The sequence below is a fragment of the Cheilinus undulatus genome, linkage group 11 (genome assembly GCF_018320785.1).
Source record: "Cheilinus undulatus linkage group 11, ASM1832078v1, whole genome shotgun sequence".
Classification (NCBI taxonomy): Eukaryota; Metazoa; Chordata; class Actinopteri; order Labriformes; family Labridae; genus Cheilinus; species Cheilinus undulatus.
In genome coordinates this window covers 46063975-46083263 of record NC_054875.1, presented here as the reverse complement: position 1 = coordinate 46083263, position 19289 = coordinate 46063975, and the positions used below count along the sequence as shown (strand labels likewise).

General features: G+C 40.1%; 2 protein-coding genes across 2 annotated transcripts in view; one reads left to right on the top strand and one right to left on the bottom strand.

Annotated features, from left to right (window-relative positions):
- zgc:194282 (tyrosine-protein kinase Srms) overlaps positions 1-7017 on the bottom strand; it is a 41972-nt gene extending 34955 nt beyond the window's left edge. Inside the window, exon 1 of the mRNA XM_041799829.1 lies at positions 6638-7017. Within this exon, the coding sequence (XP_041655763.1) occupies positions 6638-7017 (380 nt within the window). The remainder of the gene's footprint in view (positions 1-6637) is intronic.
- Positions 1-19289, top strand: part of LOC121517796 (tubulin alpha chain-like) — a 1079624-nt gene that overhangs the window by 391063 nt on the left and 669272 nt on the right. The window lies entirely within an intron of this gene.

The following is a 19289-nucleotide window of genomic DNA, read 5'->3' as shown; positions in this document are numbered from 1 at the left end:
AGAATGGGACAACATTCCTCTCCCTAAACTCCAGCAGCTGGTCTCCTCACTTCCCAGATGTTAACGGACTATTGTTAAAGAAGAGGGGATGCTACACATTTTTAAACATGGCCCTGTCCCAACTTTTTTGAGAAGTGTTGCTGCCATCAAATTTAAAATGAGCTAATATTTTCGTGTAATGGTAAAATGTCTCAGATTCTACATCTGATTTGTTGCATTCTGTTTTTGTACGTTTTACACAGTGCCCCAACTTTTTTGGAATATGGCTGTAAAAAGGTCAGCATGTTTTGTCTTCCTCTTCTTCTACTAGCCTGACAAAGATGGATAACTATTTGCTTTCTTCTCTTCTAGAAATAACTGGAATTATAGAATCTTTGTAGTTTTCTGGCTCATGTTCACAGTAAAGACGTCCACACAGACTTTAAGGTTCTCTTCTCTAAAACTTGTGCAGCCTAACACAACAGTCCTGCAGTAAATCCTCCTCTGTGAAGGTCACAATGTTGATTTTTGGTTGCAGGTATTTCAAAGGCGCAGAGGCTGCAGTCTGTGAGCTGCTGCTGAACTCTGTTGTGTTTCTGTTCTTTATACTGACAGATATAAAAAGAATGGATGCGACAGAAACCTCTCAGGAAAACGGGCAGATTTTCTTGCAAGAATTTACCGGTGATGCCCTGGGAGATGAACAGCAGAGAGCAAAGCATCAGCATAAGCAGGAGTATAACAGAACACAATGGACTTTATGTTTGTGTGGTCAAACAATCCACCAATCCAATTTAAGAGTCTAACTTCAGTCTGATCCTGACTCAAAGCCCAATCACGAACGGGGCGATGCATGCAGCTGATCTGTGTTTACAACGAGCATGTGCACGTGCTATATCAAAGCTTGGAGGGTGCTCACACAGCCCAAACAGCCTGGATGTATTTTATTCTTGTTACACTAACAGCATTTATGACTAAAAGATATTTATGCACAGCTCATGTTTCAAGATGGCCGTTTGAGGACAAGTTTGAACAAAGCAGGTGGACGAGACAAAGCGGATCAGTTAACTTTTTCTGCTGCAACTAAAGAGGAGAAACTTCCACTGATGGACTGACAACAAAAAAAAAAAAACTGAAAGCCACAGAACAGTTTGTAATCTACGAATCTGGGAACCCATCATCGTCTGATGGACGCCTTATACCTCTGGGAACGTCAGTGGATATTTCTTTGGCTCACAGGGCAGACAGGGACTCGTCATGCCCATGGTGCTCAAGGACAGGAACTTTGAGGCACATGCTGACAGGGAGTAAGATCAGTTTGTCACAAGGTATGCATCCATGGAGACAGAACAGGGTTTTGAAAAGTCTAGCAGATTGTGGGGCAGACCTCAGCCCTGGTAGTGGATCAAATTGGAGCATCACTACTGCTTACATTTTAATGTTTAAAACGTCCCCACAGTACAGCAGAAATCTCGACCATCAACATTACTTTTCAGTTCGACGGGGGTGTGTTTGAGGACAGTGGGATGTTCTGGCGCCAGCGAGGGCTTGACAGTATAAACAGTGACAGTGAAGCTCAGCTCAGATCTGTGAGCCCGGCTGAAACATGAGGATTCTCTGCAGGTGGATGAATAATGGACGACCTGCAGCTGCAGCTCCAAGCTCCATTTAGCTCCAGTCTGCTTCAGCAGCACAACATGTACAAACATTTGGCTTTACACTTGGATGCAGAGACGATGCACTTATGTTTTTATGAGTGGAATTAAATCTGAAGTGTTCACCAACAGTTTCTCTGCTACTGCATTGATAATTGATGAAACAGAGCAGGTTGGCTCCACCTTGATCTTTCCAAATGGGATAAATGTGGGGTTTATTTGGTCTACAGTTTGGAAATACCTTGTTTTATTAAATACTTTTAGATGAGGCTTTGGGAAAATGTAATGTTTGGGACATTTTTAACTGAATTAGATGTTTTATATGACTGAAGCATTCAATCAAAGACCATATTTTTACACATTTACAGATGTTAGAAATACTTATTCCATGCAGTCACAATTATTCCAGGATCGACTGGAGAAAAGCAAACACACTTGTGAAAGAAAAACAAATTTCAGCTATAATTACTTAGATTTACTCTGAAAATTCATTTTGAAAATTGATCCAAGTATCAGCACTGAAACTGGACACGCCAGATAGACAATCGCATCTTTTAAAGGTCACATATTCTACCCTTTTAAGACAAGTTTATTTTGGTCTCAGAGGTCCCCGAAACATTCCTGTGAAGTCTGTTGCTGAAAAAACACTCCAGTACTGGAATTATGCATGCCTTAAAACCCCTCTGTTTCAGCCCTGCTTAGAACGAGCTGTTTCTGTGTCTGTAACTTATAATGTACATGAGCTGTCTGGCTCTGCCCATGACTCTGCCCCTCTCAGGAAATGGATGTGGCTTAATGGATCAGGAGAGGAGGGCGTAACTTTCTTCAAAGTGGGGAGGGGCAACTGAACCTGAGGGCGGGGCTAACTCCCACATGACATCATGTGGGGAAAATCTGAGACCGGCTTGTTTCAGCACACTTTTTATGAAAGGTGGAGAAAGAGAGAGGGGGAGGGAATAGAGTTTTCTGATTCTTGGAGGGGATTGCTGGCAGGCCAGGGGCACATATTTTTGCTAGAAAAGCTTGAAAAAGTGTATTTTGCATAATATGTCCCCTTTAACATCGAGTATATCGGCTGCATGGATATATGTATTTTATATCTATCTGGGAAACCTCCCATACAAAGGGTTTGGGAAGGGCAGGACATTATGGACCAATCAGAGCAAGAAGACAAAATGTGGTAGCAGGCATGAGTGGGCAGACTGTCATAGGCGCTGTGCAGCGCTCAGGAATGTTGATCCTGCAGCATTAAGTGGAGAGAAACAGGTGCAGAGAAAGATCTATGTTTATTCTAAATGCTTAAAGTCTCCTCTAGTTAGTCTTCAGCTCACACACAGAGCTCAGCGTTCATGGCATTGTGAACTCTGGAGCTGTTTGTCAGTTGTGTGTACAGCTTGAAACCTCTTAGACTTTTATAGAACATTTTTTTCACAATTTTCTATATGACTTCAAACTGTGAAACTGCACCAACCTAAATTTATTAAAAAAACAAACTAAGTATTTCTGGTTAGACCAATTAAACAAAACATTGTCTTAATTATCCTCTGACATAATTATTTATTCCACTCTTATATTGTTTTTCCTCTCTTGTCATCATATTTTTCTTCATATATTCTTTTACCACTTCTTTTTGATTATCTGCATCGTACTCATTTGTACGATTTTGGTCATTTATATGAGTGTTTTATTTTCAACCTAGGAGGGCCACTCAAAAAGCCTGAATGGTTTCTCCTGCACATTTCATTAATCAGTGTTATTATCTTCCAATTTATCATAATCTCCATGGATTTTATTTCTTTTACTTCTTGTTCTACTGTTTTTTTCTTCTTTTTTTATGTTCATAAGTGCAATAACATAAAAGAAATACATTTTTAAAATTATCATGAGGTTCAAAATTGTGATTGAAATTGAAACTTACTAAATTGCCTAGCACCAGATAACAGTGTTTAAAATAATATAAAGGTTAAAATAGAAAAGTATCAACAGAAGTATCAATAAGGGCAAAGATGGTTAAGTACTGATAAGGGTCTAACAATACCAATAAAAATGCCTGATCCCTGTCTCTACTTGTCATAATAAACCCCAACTTTTACCCTCTTTTCTTCTTCTGTGAACAGATGGACTTTTTCTATTGTAGCTCTTGAAATCGTCTTTTGTCAGAGTTGCTCCTGAGCTGGGTGAGGCTGAGTATCAGCGATTGTCTGCAGTCAGACAGTCGGAGACAGTTCAGGTGACTTCAGAGAGGCGTTAGCGTCACCACTGAGGTGTCTTTACCAGCAGAGAGGTCAGAGCTCGGTCAGCTGTCAGCTTTTATCCCAAACGTGATCTGCTTTTCAGGAATCTGCCAGCTTTCTTTGCCAAATAACCGCCAAGAGTCTCCTCAAAATTCTGAGACAGAGCTCACGCAGCGGCCTCAGAAAGAGAGGAGATGAGCAGTAGAATGACTGCAGACAATGACGACACTGTGGCTGTGTGTGTGTGTGTGTGTGTGTGTGTGTGTGGGTGCTCTGAGCGGGCCCTCAGGAGGAACGTGTCAATGAAGTTTCAAAAATGCTTCCTTCTCAAAACAGCTCTTCATCACACAATGACTGATGCAATCTAATAAATACCCTCAAACATGCCAAACCATCTCTGTCAATGCATTAAAGATAGTAACTAGAACAAAATCAAACACTTATTAATGCATGTGCTTTAAAAACTATAAATAAATGATTCAAAACTACTCATTAGATAAATATTTTCTTATCGTCTTTGGTATGTTGCAGATGTGATGATGATGTTGGGCCATGCCTGTCTGTTGTTGTCCAATCTCAAGTGTCTATTTGATCAGGTGATGAGGGAAAAATCTGTTACAACCTTATGGCTGCTTCAGACTGGGTGCATGGTAGCTGTGTAACAGGTGCATCACTGCTTGATTTTCATTTCATTTTGAAAATAAACTTTTCCACAATGCATCCTGATGCAGACGTGGAGGATCCTACTTCGATGCAGATGGTTGCTTGTGTCTTTCCCCCTGCAGCTGGACCTACTGTAAATACTCAAATGACCAGTTTCCCTCCAAACAGGGCTGCTTTCAATGCATTTCAACTGTATTCTGTTTAAATGGAGCAGCTTTTCCTGTCTTTGCAGTAGTAGCAGTCGCACCTGATGCTTCTCTACCAATCAACTCCTATAAGACTACGCTGGCGCATCAATCCGGAAATACTCTCTGCACTTCTGAAAGAAACTGAGTGAGTCAGGGAGAATTAAAAAACAAGACTGCTCAAAATACTTTTTCATCGAGGATGAACAGACCTTTTATGTTTCTTTATGTTCATTGTCCATACCAACAGTTTAAATTAAATGAACTGGGAATCCAATATGATTGATTTACCAGCACCCTAACACGGTGAAAGACAACGTGCCAACAATGTTTCCTTAAAGTCGCATTAGTTTCAGTCAATGTAAAAACCTTTTAAATGAAAAAATTAAGATGGCTACCGGTCTCATTTTCAACCCAGATATAAAATCCTAACAGGATGATCTGAAGTTTATTTGTCTCATTAAAAAAGATGTGAGGGGTGCAGACAGACTAGTGGTTTAAGCCACGCCCCCCGTACGTGGACGGCCTGGGTTCAAGTCCGGCCTGTGGCCTTTCTCACATTTCTCTCTCCAACTCTATCGTCCCTGTTTCCAACTCTCTCCACTCTCCTTCTCTATTAATAATGCCATAAAAGCCCAAAAATATATCTTTAAAAAAGGCATGTGAGAGTGAGGGAAGGAATAGAGAGGATGTGACAGAGCTGTTTGATGTCATGTATAGCAAAAGTAGAATGCACTGAATCAATCATAATATTAAATCAAATCAAACTCAATCATCATACCAGTCAGCACAGCTCAAGTTTGAAAAAATATTATATCAATCTTGATCCTTTTTATCCAACATAAAGATGAGGGTAATCTATGCTTTTTGGTTATTTTAGGTATTCTGCATTTAAGTGTTCTGTTACTTTTAATAATCTTCCTTTAAAGTGACTAAACAGCACGACAGAGGTCATCATTGTTGCATAACACGGAAATAAATCATGATTAAAGGTCAATCCTTATCTGTTTATAAGTACAGGTTAACTACTTCACATTCTTAGACACTGTATGATAATAACAGTGGATAATTAGTAAAATATTAGTAATATTTAAAAAATATTAAAAAATACTATAAATATGTGGGTTATATTGAGACTACTTTAACATGTATGTGGATTATATTGAGACTACTTTAACATATATGTGGATTATATTGAGACTACTTCAACATGTATGTGGATTATATTGAGACTACTTTAACATGCATGTGGATTATATTGAGACTACTTCAACATGTATGTGGATTATATTGAGACTACTTTAACATGCATGTGGGTTATATTGAGACTACTTTAACATGCATGTGGATTATATTGAGACTACTATAAATATGTGGGTTATATTGAGACTACTTTAACATGTATGTGGATTATATTGAGACTACTTTAACATGTATGTGGATTATATTGAGACTGCTTTAACATGTATGTGGATTATATTGAGACTGCTTTAACATGTATGTGGATTATATTGAGACTACTTCAACATGTATGTGGATTATATTGAGACTACTTTAACATGCATGTGGATTATATTGAGACTGCTTTAACATGTATGTGGATTATATTGAGACTACTTTAACATGTATGTGGATTATATTGAGACTACTTTAACATGTATGTGGATTATATTGAGACTACTTTAACATGTATGTGGATTATATTGAGACTACTTTAACATGTATGTGGATTATATTGAGACTACTTTAAAATGTATGTAGATTATATTTATAGAACATGTTTCTGACAGAGCAGACTGTCTGTCAGCAGATCCAGGATCTGTCCTCATCAGCCCTGCTTGGATCAGCTGACAGACACACAGAGAGCAGCACAGTTAGTCCACACACACTAGATCATGGTCTTTCTTTGTGAAACACTCACTTGTGTTTGGCGAACTCGTCCTGCAGCAGAGCCACGTAGTTAGCGGGGATCAGTCCAGACTCCAGAGAGCCGGTCAGCTTCTTGGCCAGCACGTACTCCCCCCTCTTCTCGATCACCGACAGCTTATCCCCCTCTTTCACCGTCAGCTCGTCGTCGCTGCGGGCCTCGAAGTCGAAGAGCGCGGCGTACAGCTGCACCGGCCGCTTCTTCGGGGACGGGACGCGGATGTCCCCAGACACGGTGCGGATCTCTGCCGCCTGCGCCGCCGGGTTCACGATCACATGGTTGTTGTTGGGGACGTTCGGGTAGCGAAAGTCGGGCCAAATGCAGTTCCAGAGCCGGTCCAAACACGGCATACAGGAGCGACAGCAGCTCTCCATCCCGGGACATGAATCCGGACTCGGTCACCGATCAATACGTCTCTGAAGGCGGCTCTCTACCGCCTGAAGTGTCCAGCCGCTCTGCCCTGCCGTTCCTCTCTCTTCCTCCTGCTGGAAACATTACTCAGAAACAGCAGCGCAGGCTCGACCAGCCGGACGAACAGGTTTGTTCTCTTCACATCATGGACCCACATCCACGCCTGCAGTGCGCACGGCGGCGGCGGGAATGCGGAAACGGGAATGGAGGGCATCCAAGTCGGATCTGTTCTCCGCGAGGACTCGGCGGCTCGACCCAGGATGAACCGAGCACGCGAGCATGGCTCCCCAAGAAAATGTTAATCCATCATAATCTGGAGTAAACAAAGGAGCAGGCTGCAGAGGTGAGATGTTCAGGTGTTAATCCTCACACAGAGGGAGAGGTGAAGGTGAAGCGACCGCACGGTGCGTAAAAAGTTTGGGTTTGGCGCTCTGATCGCCTCCTGCTGATCACACACCTGCGCACTGAGGACGGAGAGAGAGAGAGAGGAGGAGAGAGAGAGTGTGAATAATAATGAGAATGTTTGTGTCTCAAACTGAATCTGCCTGAAGGTCATGTAGTTTCAGCAGATGATGGAGAGTGTTTGCTCAACAAAAATACAGTCTGTTAAATGTCAGCGGCTGTTCTCTGTTTATCTGAAATATCAGGAAATAATCCGCTAGGAGGATTAGAGCTCACAGCGATGATCTGAGTTTCAACTCAGAGTGAAGACAACACATCTGACTCATTAGACACCACACTTATTCATATGTGCATATATGCACATATTTACAGCTGATAAATCAGCTGATAATACTGGCATTTTTTCATATCTGGATCATTTCTAGTATTCAGTGCAATTTGAGTCCCCGTGATATAAAATGATCTGAATATATAAAAATATAAGAATGAGACTAAAGGCTACCTTACTCTACCATTAATTTAAAAAAGTTATCACTATTATTCTTATTTTATTATCATTATTATTTTAATGATAATAATAATAATAATAATAATAATAATAATAATAATAATAATAAATTTAAAACAACAATAATAATAATGTTACCTTACTTACCCATTAATTTAAAAAATGTTGTCATTAATATTTTTATTAATTGTAATAATAATAATAATAAAATTAAAAACAACAACAATAATAATAAGAAATTAAAAACAACAACAATAAAAACAAAATAATAATAATAACAGGTATTTTTGTGCAAGTATGCTAAAATGCCACATCCCAAGCTTGGTTTGCCCACCTTCAGTTACAAAAATAAGCCATAAATAAAGGACAAAATCATATTTTTCTCATTCTTGTTCATAGTCTGATTTAAAATGTTTTTCACCCAGTGATTGTTTTGTTATTTATTGATTTTTAACTCTTAGAAGCTGTGTCCTGAACTGACTGTCCACCCTGTTACCCTTATGCAGTGGTTCCAAAAGTGGGCCATGTCCCGTGGGCCCCCCAAGGGTGGCACGGCACTGCAAGGCAAAGCAACACCAGCCGATGACCTCAGCACAGCAGAGGAGGAGCCGTTCATTGATGTCACCCCTGATTCAGGGATGCTGTAGCAGTTCAAGTCCCAGACACTGCTGCATTCTGGACTGGAGTGGAAAAGGAGAATCCAGCACTGGTCGGAAGAGTCCTGGACACTCTCCTCCCTGTTGTAAAATCCTGCCTGTGCAAGATAGATGTTTCTGCTGTTGCCTCCATCAAGATAAAACACAGATCAAGACTGCAGCTAAGACTAGAGAAGATCCGAACAAAATAAACTACATAAATCACTGGAACAAGACCACCACACTACTTCCACCATGTCTGACTGTTGGTCTGATGTTCTTTTGATAAAATGCTGTTGGTTCTACTCCAGATATAATGGGATGCACATCTTCCAGAATGTTCAACTTTTGTCTGGTCAGTCCACAGAATATTTACCCAAAAGTCTTGTTGTTCTGGGTTCTCCTGGATGAGTCTTTGGTGCATTCCTGGAGTAACTTTGGTAGGCCGGCCACTCCTGGGAAGGTTCGCCACTGTTCTAAGTTTTCTCTATTTGTGGATAATGGCTCTCACCATGGTTGGCTGTAGTCCAAAAGCCTAGGAAATGTCTTTGTAAACTTTTTCAGAAAGACAGATGTCAGTGACTTTGTTTCTCATCTGTTCTTGAATTCCTTTAGATGACACTATGATGTGTTGGAGATCTTTTAGCCTACTTCACTTTGTCAGACAGGTTCTATTTAAGGGATTTCTGGATTCAACAGGTCTGGGAGTAATCAGCCCTGGGTGTGGATAGTCAAAATGAACATAGCTTTCCAAAAAATATGGTTAATCACAGCCAATTAATGATTCAACAAGAGGAGGGCATGATTTTTCCACATAGGGCCAGGTAGGTTTGGATGACTTTTTTCTCTAATAAATGAAATCGTCATTTAAAAACTGCATTTTATATTTACTCAGGTTATCTTTCCAACCCTTGATGAAAAGCATGGGGGTCAGGCACCAGGAGGAAAAAAGAAAGAACAATTATGTGTTTCTGAATTCTAACTTTAGAGAACAGAGTCTAATTTGTCAGGAATAAAGCTGAACTATTTCCTGACATGTTTGGCTTTTCTCTTAACACACCAATAATTATTCCTCTTCTTAGAATCTCCTTATATCCTAGAAACTGCTCCACAGACTGGTTTGCAGCTATAAAGATTTTCTATTTTTACTTATTTAATATTATAATTATACAAATAAATTTACATCTCAGGCTGTCCATCATTGATAAATGACAACACAGGATATGGGAACTTTTTGCAATCTTTTTAAACATTTTTCCAATTTTAAAACCCTAAATCTTGAGCATATTAATGGATAATGACAATGTGCATTAGTCTGTATGATCATGAGGACTGAAATGTCAGACTTTGAGGTGCAGAAAAGTTAACTTCAAACACTTCACTTCCTCTAGTTTTGTATTTATAGACAGCAGAGTCTAATGACTGCAGCGTTCCTCCCTCGGTGCTTTACCTCCTGCATCATTACTGCAGAAAATACAAGACGTTCATAAATCACATCACCTTTATACAAAGGATCAACTGAAGACCACATGCTTCTTTTTCTTTTGCTTATGAAACTCAAAAATCTCTCCATAATGATGACGTTCTGCAGCAGGAATCCTCATTAAACTGACGGATTTCAGCTGCTGCAGCTTCAAACTAGGAGACCAGAGAGGACAGATGTAAACATGAGCAGCACCTAAAGGAGTCATGCATTTAATACATTCATGTGTCAGATGTTCCTTTATGTGGACAGAGGCTGTAAATCCTCAGCCTGCAGGTGATTTCACTGATGAGTTTCCTCTGCACGCTGCACACACCTGCTGTAAACGATGTTGGTGAGCAGCAAACAGCAGAGAGCAGAGAGGGAGGATTTATGCCGCTGCTCTGAGCTGATTTACAGCCTCTGCACCCAAGATTTTTACAGTGAGCAATTAAATATGACAACAGATAGAAAAACACACAAACAAATAGAGCAGCAGGGAAACTTTTTAAAACAGAAGTCTGATGATATTCTTCAGTGTCACATTAAAACTCCCATAAACAGAATAAAAACATTTAATTTTGATGTTTGATGATTGCTTTAGTTTCAGCACAGCGGTGTAGGGGTTAGCGCTGTTGTCTCATAGCAAGAAGGTTGCTAGTTTGCTTCCCAGTCAGGGCCTTTCTGTGCAGAATTTGCGTGTTTTCCTTGTGCATGTGTGGGTTCTCGCCAGGTACTCCGGCTTCCTCCCACCACCAAAAACGTGCTCATTAGAATAACTGGTGACTCTAAATTGGCCGTAGGTGTGAATGTGAGCGCCTGGTTGTCTGTGTCTATGGCTACGTTCGCACCGCAGGCCTTAATGCTCAATTCTGATCTGGGATAGGCTCCAGCCCCCCCGTGACCCTTATGGGATGAGTGGTATAGAAAATGAATGAATGTTTCTGTCCTATCAGCAGCCTAAACAGATCTGCCAATACAAACAGCATGAAGAGAACATTTCAGTGAAAAAAGCGTCCCAATTCTAAAAAAGTTAGGGCGCTGTGTAAAATGTCAATAAAACTGTAGCAATGATCGTCAAATCTCATAAACCCATAATTAATTCACAGTAGGACAAACAACACATCAGATGTTAAAACTGAGACATTTTAACATTTCATGAAAAATATGAGGTCATTTTGAATTTGATGGCAGCAACACATGTCAAAAAAGTCTGGACACAGCCTTGTCTACCATTGTGTAGCATCCCCTCTTCTTTTAACAGTCTGTAATTGTCTAGGAAGTGAGGAGACCAGTTCCTGGAGTTTGGGGAAGGAATGTTGTCCCATTCTCGTCTGATGTTAAATTCTAGCTGCTCAACAGTCCTTGGATTTCTCATTTTCTGATGCTCCAATGGTTTTCCATTGGTGAAAGGTCTGGACTGCACTCAGGCCAGTTCAGGACCCAGACTCTTCTCCTGTGAAGCCATGCTGTTGTGATGGATGTGGTATGTGGTTTAGCATTGTCTTACTGAAATAGTCAAGGCCTTCCCTGACAGAGATGTTGTCTGGATGGGAGCATATGTCACTCTAAAACCTTTCTCTACTTTTCAGCATTGATAGTTCCTTTCCAGATGTTAGAGCTGCCCACCCCATAGGTACTAATGCAACCCCATACTATCAGAGATGCAGACTTTAGAACTGAGCCAGGAGAACAAGCTGGATGCCCCCTCTCCTCTTTAGTCTGCAAGACACAGTGTCTGTGGTTTCCAAAAATAATTTCAAATTGGTTTAATCTGACCACAGAACAATTTTCCACATAGCCTCAGTCCATGTTACATGAACTTTGGTCCAGAGAAGACAGCAGCATTTCTGAATCCTGTTCACATATGGCTTCTTCTTTCCATGATCCAGCTTAAAAGGGGACATATTATGCAAAAATCACTTTTTCAGGCTTTTCTAATAAAATATGTGGCCCTGGCCTGTCCACAATTCCCTCAAATACCAGAAAAATTCATTTCCTCCAACCCTCTTTTTCTCCACCTTTTAGAAAATGTGTTCTAAAAGGGTTGGTTTGGTTGGCCCTCCCCACTTGGAAGAAAGTTCCACCCTTGTCTCCTGATCTTCCTCCCAGCTGGCAGCTGAGAGCTGGATAGCTCAGTGGGTTACCCTGCTGAATTCGGTTTGGGAGATTGATGGTTCGAATCCCAGTCAGGTCCTTAACTTTGGAAAAGTGTCTGTAACTTTGTAAAATCAGGAGTGCCACATCCATTTCCTGAGAGGGGTGTGGTCAGACAGCTAATTACCATTTAAAGCCACAGACACAAATATGGCTCCCTCTGAGAAGGGCTGAAACAGAGGGCTTTTTAGACATGCAAAAATCCAATACTGGGGTGTTTTGTCAGCAACAGACTTCACAGGCAGGTTTTGGGACCTCTGAGAACAATATAAACTTGTCTTAAAAGGGTAAAATATGTCCACTTTAACTGTTGTATGGATGGCACGGCCAACTGTGTTGACAGACAATGATTTCTGGAAGTGTTCCTGAGCTCATACAGTGATTTCAGTACAGAATCATGCCTGTTTTTAATGCAGCAGCCCCTGAGGGCCCTTTCAGCCTTCTCCTTTGCTCGCAGAGATTACTCCAGATTCTCTGAATCTTCTAATGATATAATGGACAGTAGATGGTGGGAGATTCAAAGTCTTCTCACTTTTACGCTGAACATTTTTCTGAAATTATTCCACAATTTTTTGACAGTTTTTCATAGATACTCTGCTCATCATTTCTTTTCTAAAATGCTCCTTTTATACCCACTCATGTTACTGACCTGTTGCTGACCTTTACTTTTCCAGGCTTTTTTGTCCTGCCCCTACTTTTTTGAGATGTGCTGCTGCCAGTACTGATTTTTTGTGTTGCTGTCTTGACCAGGTTTTGCTCATTGAAGAGTTTTTGTCTGTCAGTGGGAAGACTTCTGGTTAAATAAAGGTTGAAATTAAACATCATGGTCAGTTGTAGTTCCTTAAACATTATCTCTGCAGTCGTTCTGAACATTTTGTTCTGATTTCACATAACTCAGAGAGAGTCAGGCCAGGAGAGTTACGACTAAAACTGGTTCAAATCCAACATGAAAGAGTTCCAACATGAGCTCTAATCTTAATCTCTGAGTTCAAACTGCAGCTTATAACGTGTGAAAAGCTTTCTTACTGTACACGCCGTCTCTGTTTAAGCTGTGGTTACATCAGAGATGAAAACCTGGAGCATCTGTCTGAAATGACACAGAATGAACACTGAGAGATTGTCTTAGAAATGTTTCACAAAAGTCAGAAACTATTATCATGAATGATTCACTGACAGGTTTAAATCATGCTCTGAAAGTCCCTGCATATGTACCATTGTGTTTAAAGACTAAAGGAGATCGGAGAAATGCAACTTTGGAGCTTTCTTCCACTTCAGTAATGCTCAGCATCATCTCTGAACCTTTCAGAGAGATGCTGAAGACAAATTGGATTTTGAAAATCTTTTCAGTTTTGTTTCATTTTTCAATACTTTGTTGTTGTTATTGCTATTTCATGTCTATTATTGTAAAGCATTTCTGACCTTGTCCTGTGAAATGTGCTGTATCTATACAATATACTTTCTTACTTCCAAGCAGTAGTGGCTGTGCATTTAAGATGAATCTTTGGAGAGGCTTCTGTTCCAATTTTAAACCAAATAATAAAAGGTGTCTGTATTCAGACTGCAGTAGTCCTGTTTTAGTTCAGTGGAGTAGAAGTGAAAGGAACAAGGAGAGAACAGGACATTTAAAGGTACAGTCTGGAGTATTAGCAACATTTTACAGTCAGATTCTAGACTGCAGAAAGATGATCTTAATAAACATACACTACATGGACAAAAGTATTTGGCCACAACTGTCAATGATTGAATTGGTGTTTCAACCAGACCTGCTGCCACAGGTGTATAAAAATCAAGCATTTGCAAATATTTGTGATCCTAAACAAGTTGTTCTGAAGAGCTCAGTGACTTCCAGCGTGGTGCTGTGATGGATGCCACCTTTGCAAAAAGATACTGTAGTTAGTGACATTTCATCCCTGCTGGATATTCCACAGTCAACTGTAAGTGATGTTATTAGGAAGTGGAAGAGTTAAGGAACACCAGCAACTCAGCCAAGAAGAGGAAGAGCTTCATGAATGGGTTTCCACCTTGATGAGTTGAGTGTAGAAGGACTTGACTGGCCCACATAGAGTTCTGACCTCAACCTCATCAAGCACCTATGGGGTGACCTGGAAGAGAGATAGCAAGACAGGCTGTCTCATCCAACATCAGTGCCTGACCTCATCAATGCTCTACAGAATGAATGGGCACAAATTCCCACAGAAACACTCCAAAATCTTGTGTAAATATTACACACTGTACCTTTCAGTATTGAGAGCAGCATCAGTCAGCAGTGAGGAAAAACCAGGATGAATGAAGAGTCTGTGCTCGGTTTGATAGATAGCACACCGTTTTATTAGTATATTTAGCTTTGTGACGTACAGCTCGGGAGAAAACAAAAAAACAAAACTAAATGGTCACAATTCTTTTTTATTCCAGAAACATTTCAGCCTTAGCAGTGACATCACACAAAAGAAAGCTCAGTTTTTCCATCATTGGTTTCTTTGTCATGGACCAGAGTGATATGTTCTCGTTGGTGGGCTGAACAAACGCGCCCGTAGCCTACCGCTCCAACGGAGTCAACAAACAAAAAAATAACCCTAGATTTCTTTTTTTTTTTTCTCTTTTTTTCCTCAATCGTTTAAGTTGCTTCACATATATTATCAACACTTTTCTAAAGAATCAAAATATTTAGCCACAGGTACTGGAAAAAAGGTATCCACTGTTATATATAATAACACAATAAATATAAAAAGAATTTCTGATATAATTTATATGGTATCAAAGAGAGGGAAATGGGCCTTCAGTTAGACGTGTTTTTACAAAAGCGATGTCCTTTTTTTTCCTGAGGTTGAGTTTTTGTCTTCTGCAGTTTTTAAACTTTTGCTAAATATACTAATAGACTAGAGACCCGACTCACAGGGTCTGTAATGGCTTATCATTCGCTGAGGAATCATCTCCACTGATCCTCACACGGCTGCAGGGTCTGAGGCCCCGCTGTGATTCTGTGTGCTGTGGAGTTAGCCAAGACGTCAAAAATCGGCCCCCAAACGGCGCCAAACCAACACAGCTCGACTCCCCCCCTCCTAAAAACAATCGGTAAAGTTTGGGGTCATTTCTGTTTTGAATTTCAGCCCATTCTTCACCCAGCTTCAGTATGCTAACAAGGCATTTCTCAAAGGACTTCAAACTGATTCAGACAAAAATCGGTGAAGAAACGTGACCAGCTGAAACTGAAAACAACACGTCCCTCTACGCAACAGGCTAACGTGTGACATGGTGATAATTGTGTTTAGATGCAGTCCCATTTCCCTTCAGAGTGTGAGGAAGGAGTCAGATCAACTCAAAACAGGGATGAGAGAAGAGATGGTGGCGAGGGGCGGAGGGGGGGATGAGAGAAAAACTAAAGAAGCAAAAATCTGTACATGTAAACATCACACTTCCACTGAGTCAAATCATGAGGAGAATACAGGTTTCACATTGGTTTCACTGCAGGAATGACGCCCTGGAGGAGGAAATCAACACAATCAAGAGTCTGGTACAAAGTCAGGAGAAGACAGACAGAAGAGAAAGATAATGTGAGAAAAATCTAAAGCACCACTGGAAAGGAAGAGACATAAAAACCAAGCAGCTGAGGCCGGTTTCATTCAGACAGTATCGTTCTACGTCGTGCCCTGATAGAAAAATAAAAAGGTCCATTATTTTGTCATTTCTCCTTTCAATATCTGTGCTGAGCTGTACATCTAACCTGGCTGTTTAAGGAGCATGTGAGTGTTTGCAGAGACCTGACCAGCATCATAGTAGTCTCAGGTTTGAATCCAGAAGGTTCCCTGGAGTCCTAACACAGAGGAGAGACTTAGAGTTTGGAAAATCTACTCACAGCAAGAGGAACAATTCCCTGTTGGCTGTTACTGACATCTTTTTGTTGTCGGAAAATCTTTTTATTCTGGAACTAAGTTTAGTATTGAATGTTATCAAGTTGTAGGAATGCTGTTTGAGCCCAGCGTTGTCATATAAAGGACAAGAAGAGACAAAATATTCAAAGTTGAATGACTTTTGAACAATAAATCAGAGCAGCTTGCTTGTTGTTTTCCTCTGAGAGCTCTCTTTTGTGCCTTTCTAATGATGCTATCTGTAGCTCTTAGAGAACACTTTCTAGTGAGCCTGGACTTAGCTGATTTTCTGGGGTCTCTAATGATAAAATTCACACCAGTAACTCTGATATTGGACATTTTTTAATCCATTTATAATTTTTTTTTAATCATTCCTGCAGCTAGCAGCTAATGTCATCCACCATACTGTGCATTTGTATCCCAGAATGCATTGTGACTGGACAGCAGGCTGTTTTGTCTTGCCATGCTTTGCCAAACAGTGCATGTGCACACACTTATAAACTAGAGAAGAGCCTGAACAACTCCTAATAGAGAGAAAGAGACACAGAGAGGCTGTAACGTATCCCTCTGTGTCACTGTAGACAGGAACTGCTTTAAATAATGACTCAAGTTGCAAAAAGTGCAAAGAACTTCCTGTAAATATGTGAATATTTTGAAGACTTTTGTCACAGGATGGTTATTTTTTCACTTTTTGGTCCCCAAGAGATGGAGGGAAAAGTTTGTGCACAAAAACCCATAGTCATTTTTGTTTACTGTGTGTCACACATAAAAATCTTGAAATTTTAATTTCCATTAAGTTTTTTTTGTTTTGCCTTTTCAGTCCCATAACTTTTTTTAAAATTCCAGTGACATTACGATAGCTCAGATATTCTTAAAATCCAAGTTGTCCTGAATAAAAGATTGTTTAGAGCTTGCCACTGCACCACAGAGTTGATGTTTTACAAACTTTCTAAGACAAATAGTCCAGGTGAGACACAATGGTTTAAAAAACAGCTGAGGGCTTAGAGGTTTAAGGTTTTACTGTCTCTGGTGCATTTCTAAAACAGTAAAAATCAACCTGTAGTTTAGAGTTCTCTATTTATGATCCTGTTTTAGTTTGGAGAATTCAAACCCTTGAAGCTGAACTAGTCTTAAATTAATTTCCCATGATGCCGGTGGGTCATCTGCTCATTGACATCCATGTTTGGAATGTGATTTATAGGCAAACTGAGTGAAGAAAGTTGGAATATTCTACAAAATATATTCCCCCCAAAACGAGCATTTTAACTAGAAAATAGATTATAAAATCATAATTTGAAGAATCCTAAAAAATCAGGTAGAAACTTGTCGGCTGTTTGTCACGAGAGGAGGAGGAGGAGGACGAAGGCTCTGATTAAACACCCGGAATCTTCTCCGCGTCGGTCTGTCTGTACGCCACAGACAGGAGGAGGGAAACAGTGAGCAAATTACACCTTTCTGAAGATTGTCATTTGCTTTTTTTTCTTTTACACAGCTGTTGGTGTTGTTTTTTCTTGTCTTGTTCTGTAGATGTCTGGCTTTATAAATGAACCAATCAGAGCCTCCCAAAAGTCCAAAACGCCGCCCCACTTTGCTCCCCCCGGCGGGCTGCTTGATTATCACATCATATTTAACTCGGGCACTTTTTAAATTCTTTTTGTACCTTTTGGGACGATCTCATTGGCTCTGGTGTGTGATAACATGACTTATTCCTACAAAAACGTGTCCTTCAAACAACAAGGAGGAGATTTTAGTCTAAAGAGAGAAAGACGTGGGAGGAAGAGGAAGAGGGGCACGCTGCAAAAAAGAGAGTTGAACTCTTCTTTTGCAAACCAGGGAACCAAAGTAAAGAGAGCTAAACAATCCTCTTAGAACAGTGTGAGCAGAATTCAACAGTGTCTAGACTCATTTTTCAAGTTTAAAGTACAAAAAGAAAAGACTGAAGGAGTCTGAGTTACTCCCACTGTGGTTCTTTTTCTTTGCTTTCTTGTTGATTTGATTTTTCCTTCATGTGCAGAAAACAAACCCAACAATTTTAACCCTTTCAATCACTTTACAAACCGATATTTGGAAACTGGAGGCTCAGAGTTTGTAGTATGGCAGCAGCAGTTTGACAGAAAGAGGTAAAATAATCTGCATCGACATCAACAAGACTGAGATTGAAACAGAAAATCCACCTGATCTCATTTTTATCAGAGGGTCCAGGTTTGGGGTTCAGGGTTTATATGCAACATTTACAACAAACTCAGAAATGCATGACTTTTCAAATGAGAGGAGCGTCTGTCCAGTTGTGATTGAAAGAAAAAAAAAAATCATCTTAGCAGCAGACAATCCTAAATTAAATATTTAGGCCTTAAGATACAATATAGAATATCTGTACTGGAATGTCTGCGTTAATTTAAAAACGGACCATTCCTTTGTTAAATGTTTTTAAACTGAGGTCCTACAGTATCTGAAATATTTCCTAAAGTTTTCAAAGACAGAGAAATGGTACTTTTTTAGAACTGTATGTGTCTTTTTAAGGAGGCTGTCATTAGTTGTGGTCAATTGCTCAAACTCCCCTCTGTAAAATGGAACCCCCCCCACCGAGGCATTTCCGGTGAGTTAAGACCAGCACAGGTCCCTCAGATAAAGCAGAGTGTGGATCAGTGAACAGACAGAAACCAGCTTGAACAGTTCTTTCTGAGGTTGAAGCTTGCCTGGATGAATCCAAGCTTCTCCAAAAACATGAGACTGAACTGAATCATGGGCAGTGTGTGAGAGCACAGTGAGATTCAAACAGGAGGAGAGAGGGACAGGGTGTGGGTCTCACTTAAATGGTCTCATGTTGGAGCAATAAGGTCAAAAAAGGTGGCTCTCTTACAAAAAGATAATAAAGTTACAAATATTAGGGCTAATTATAAGAACATTTTGATTGTAGCATTTTCACATGATTTAAATACAATTTGGTAGGGTAAATAAATCAAATCTTCACATCACTAAACTTGATTTAAAAGTAAAATCATCCAACCACTGGTTAAACATGGCTTCTTCTCTTAAAGCATTTCTCATGTTGTGTGTCCCATCAGGGCTGACCTTTAAGACTTCCTCCCTTCCCTTCCTTCTCTCCTCCTTCTCTTCTAGTTGGGTCATTTTTTTGCATATTTCTCTTGCGTCAATCAGCAATTTAAAAACACTTTAAACAGAGATTCCCATTTGGTAAAATAAG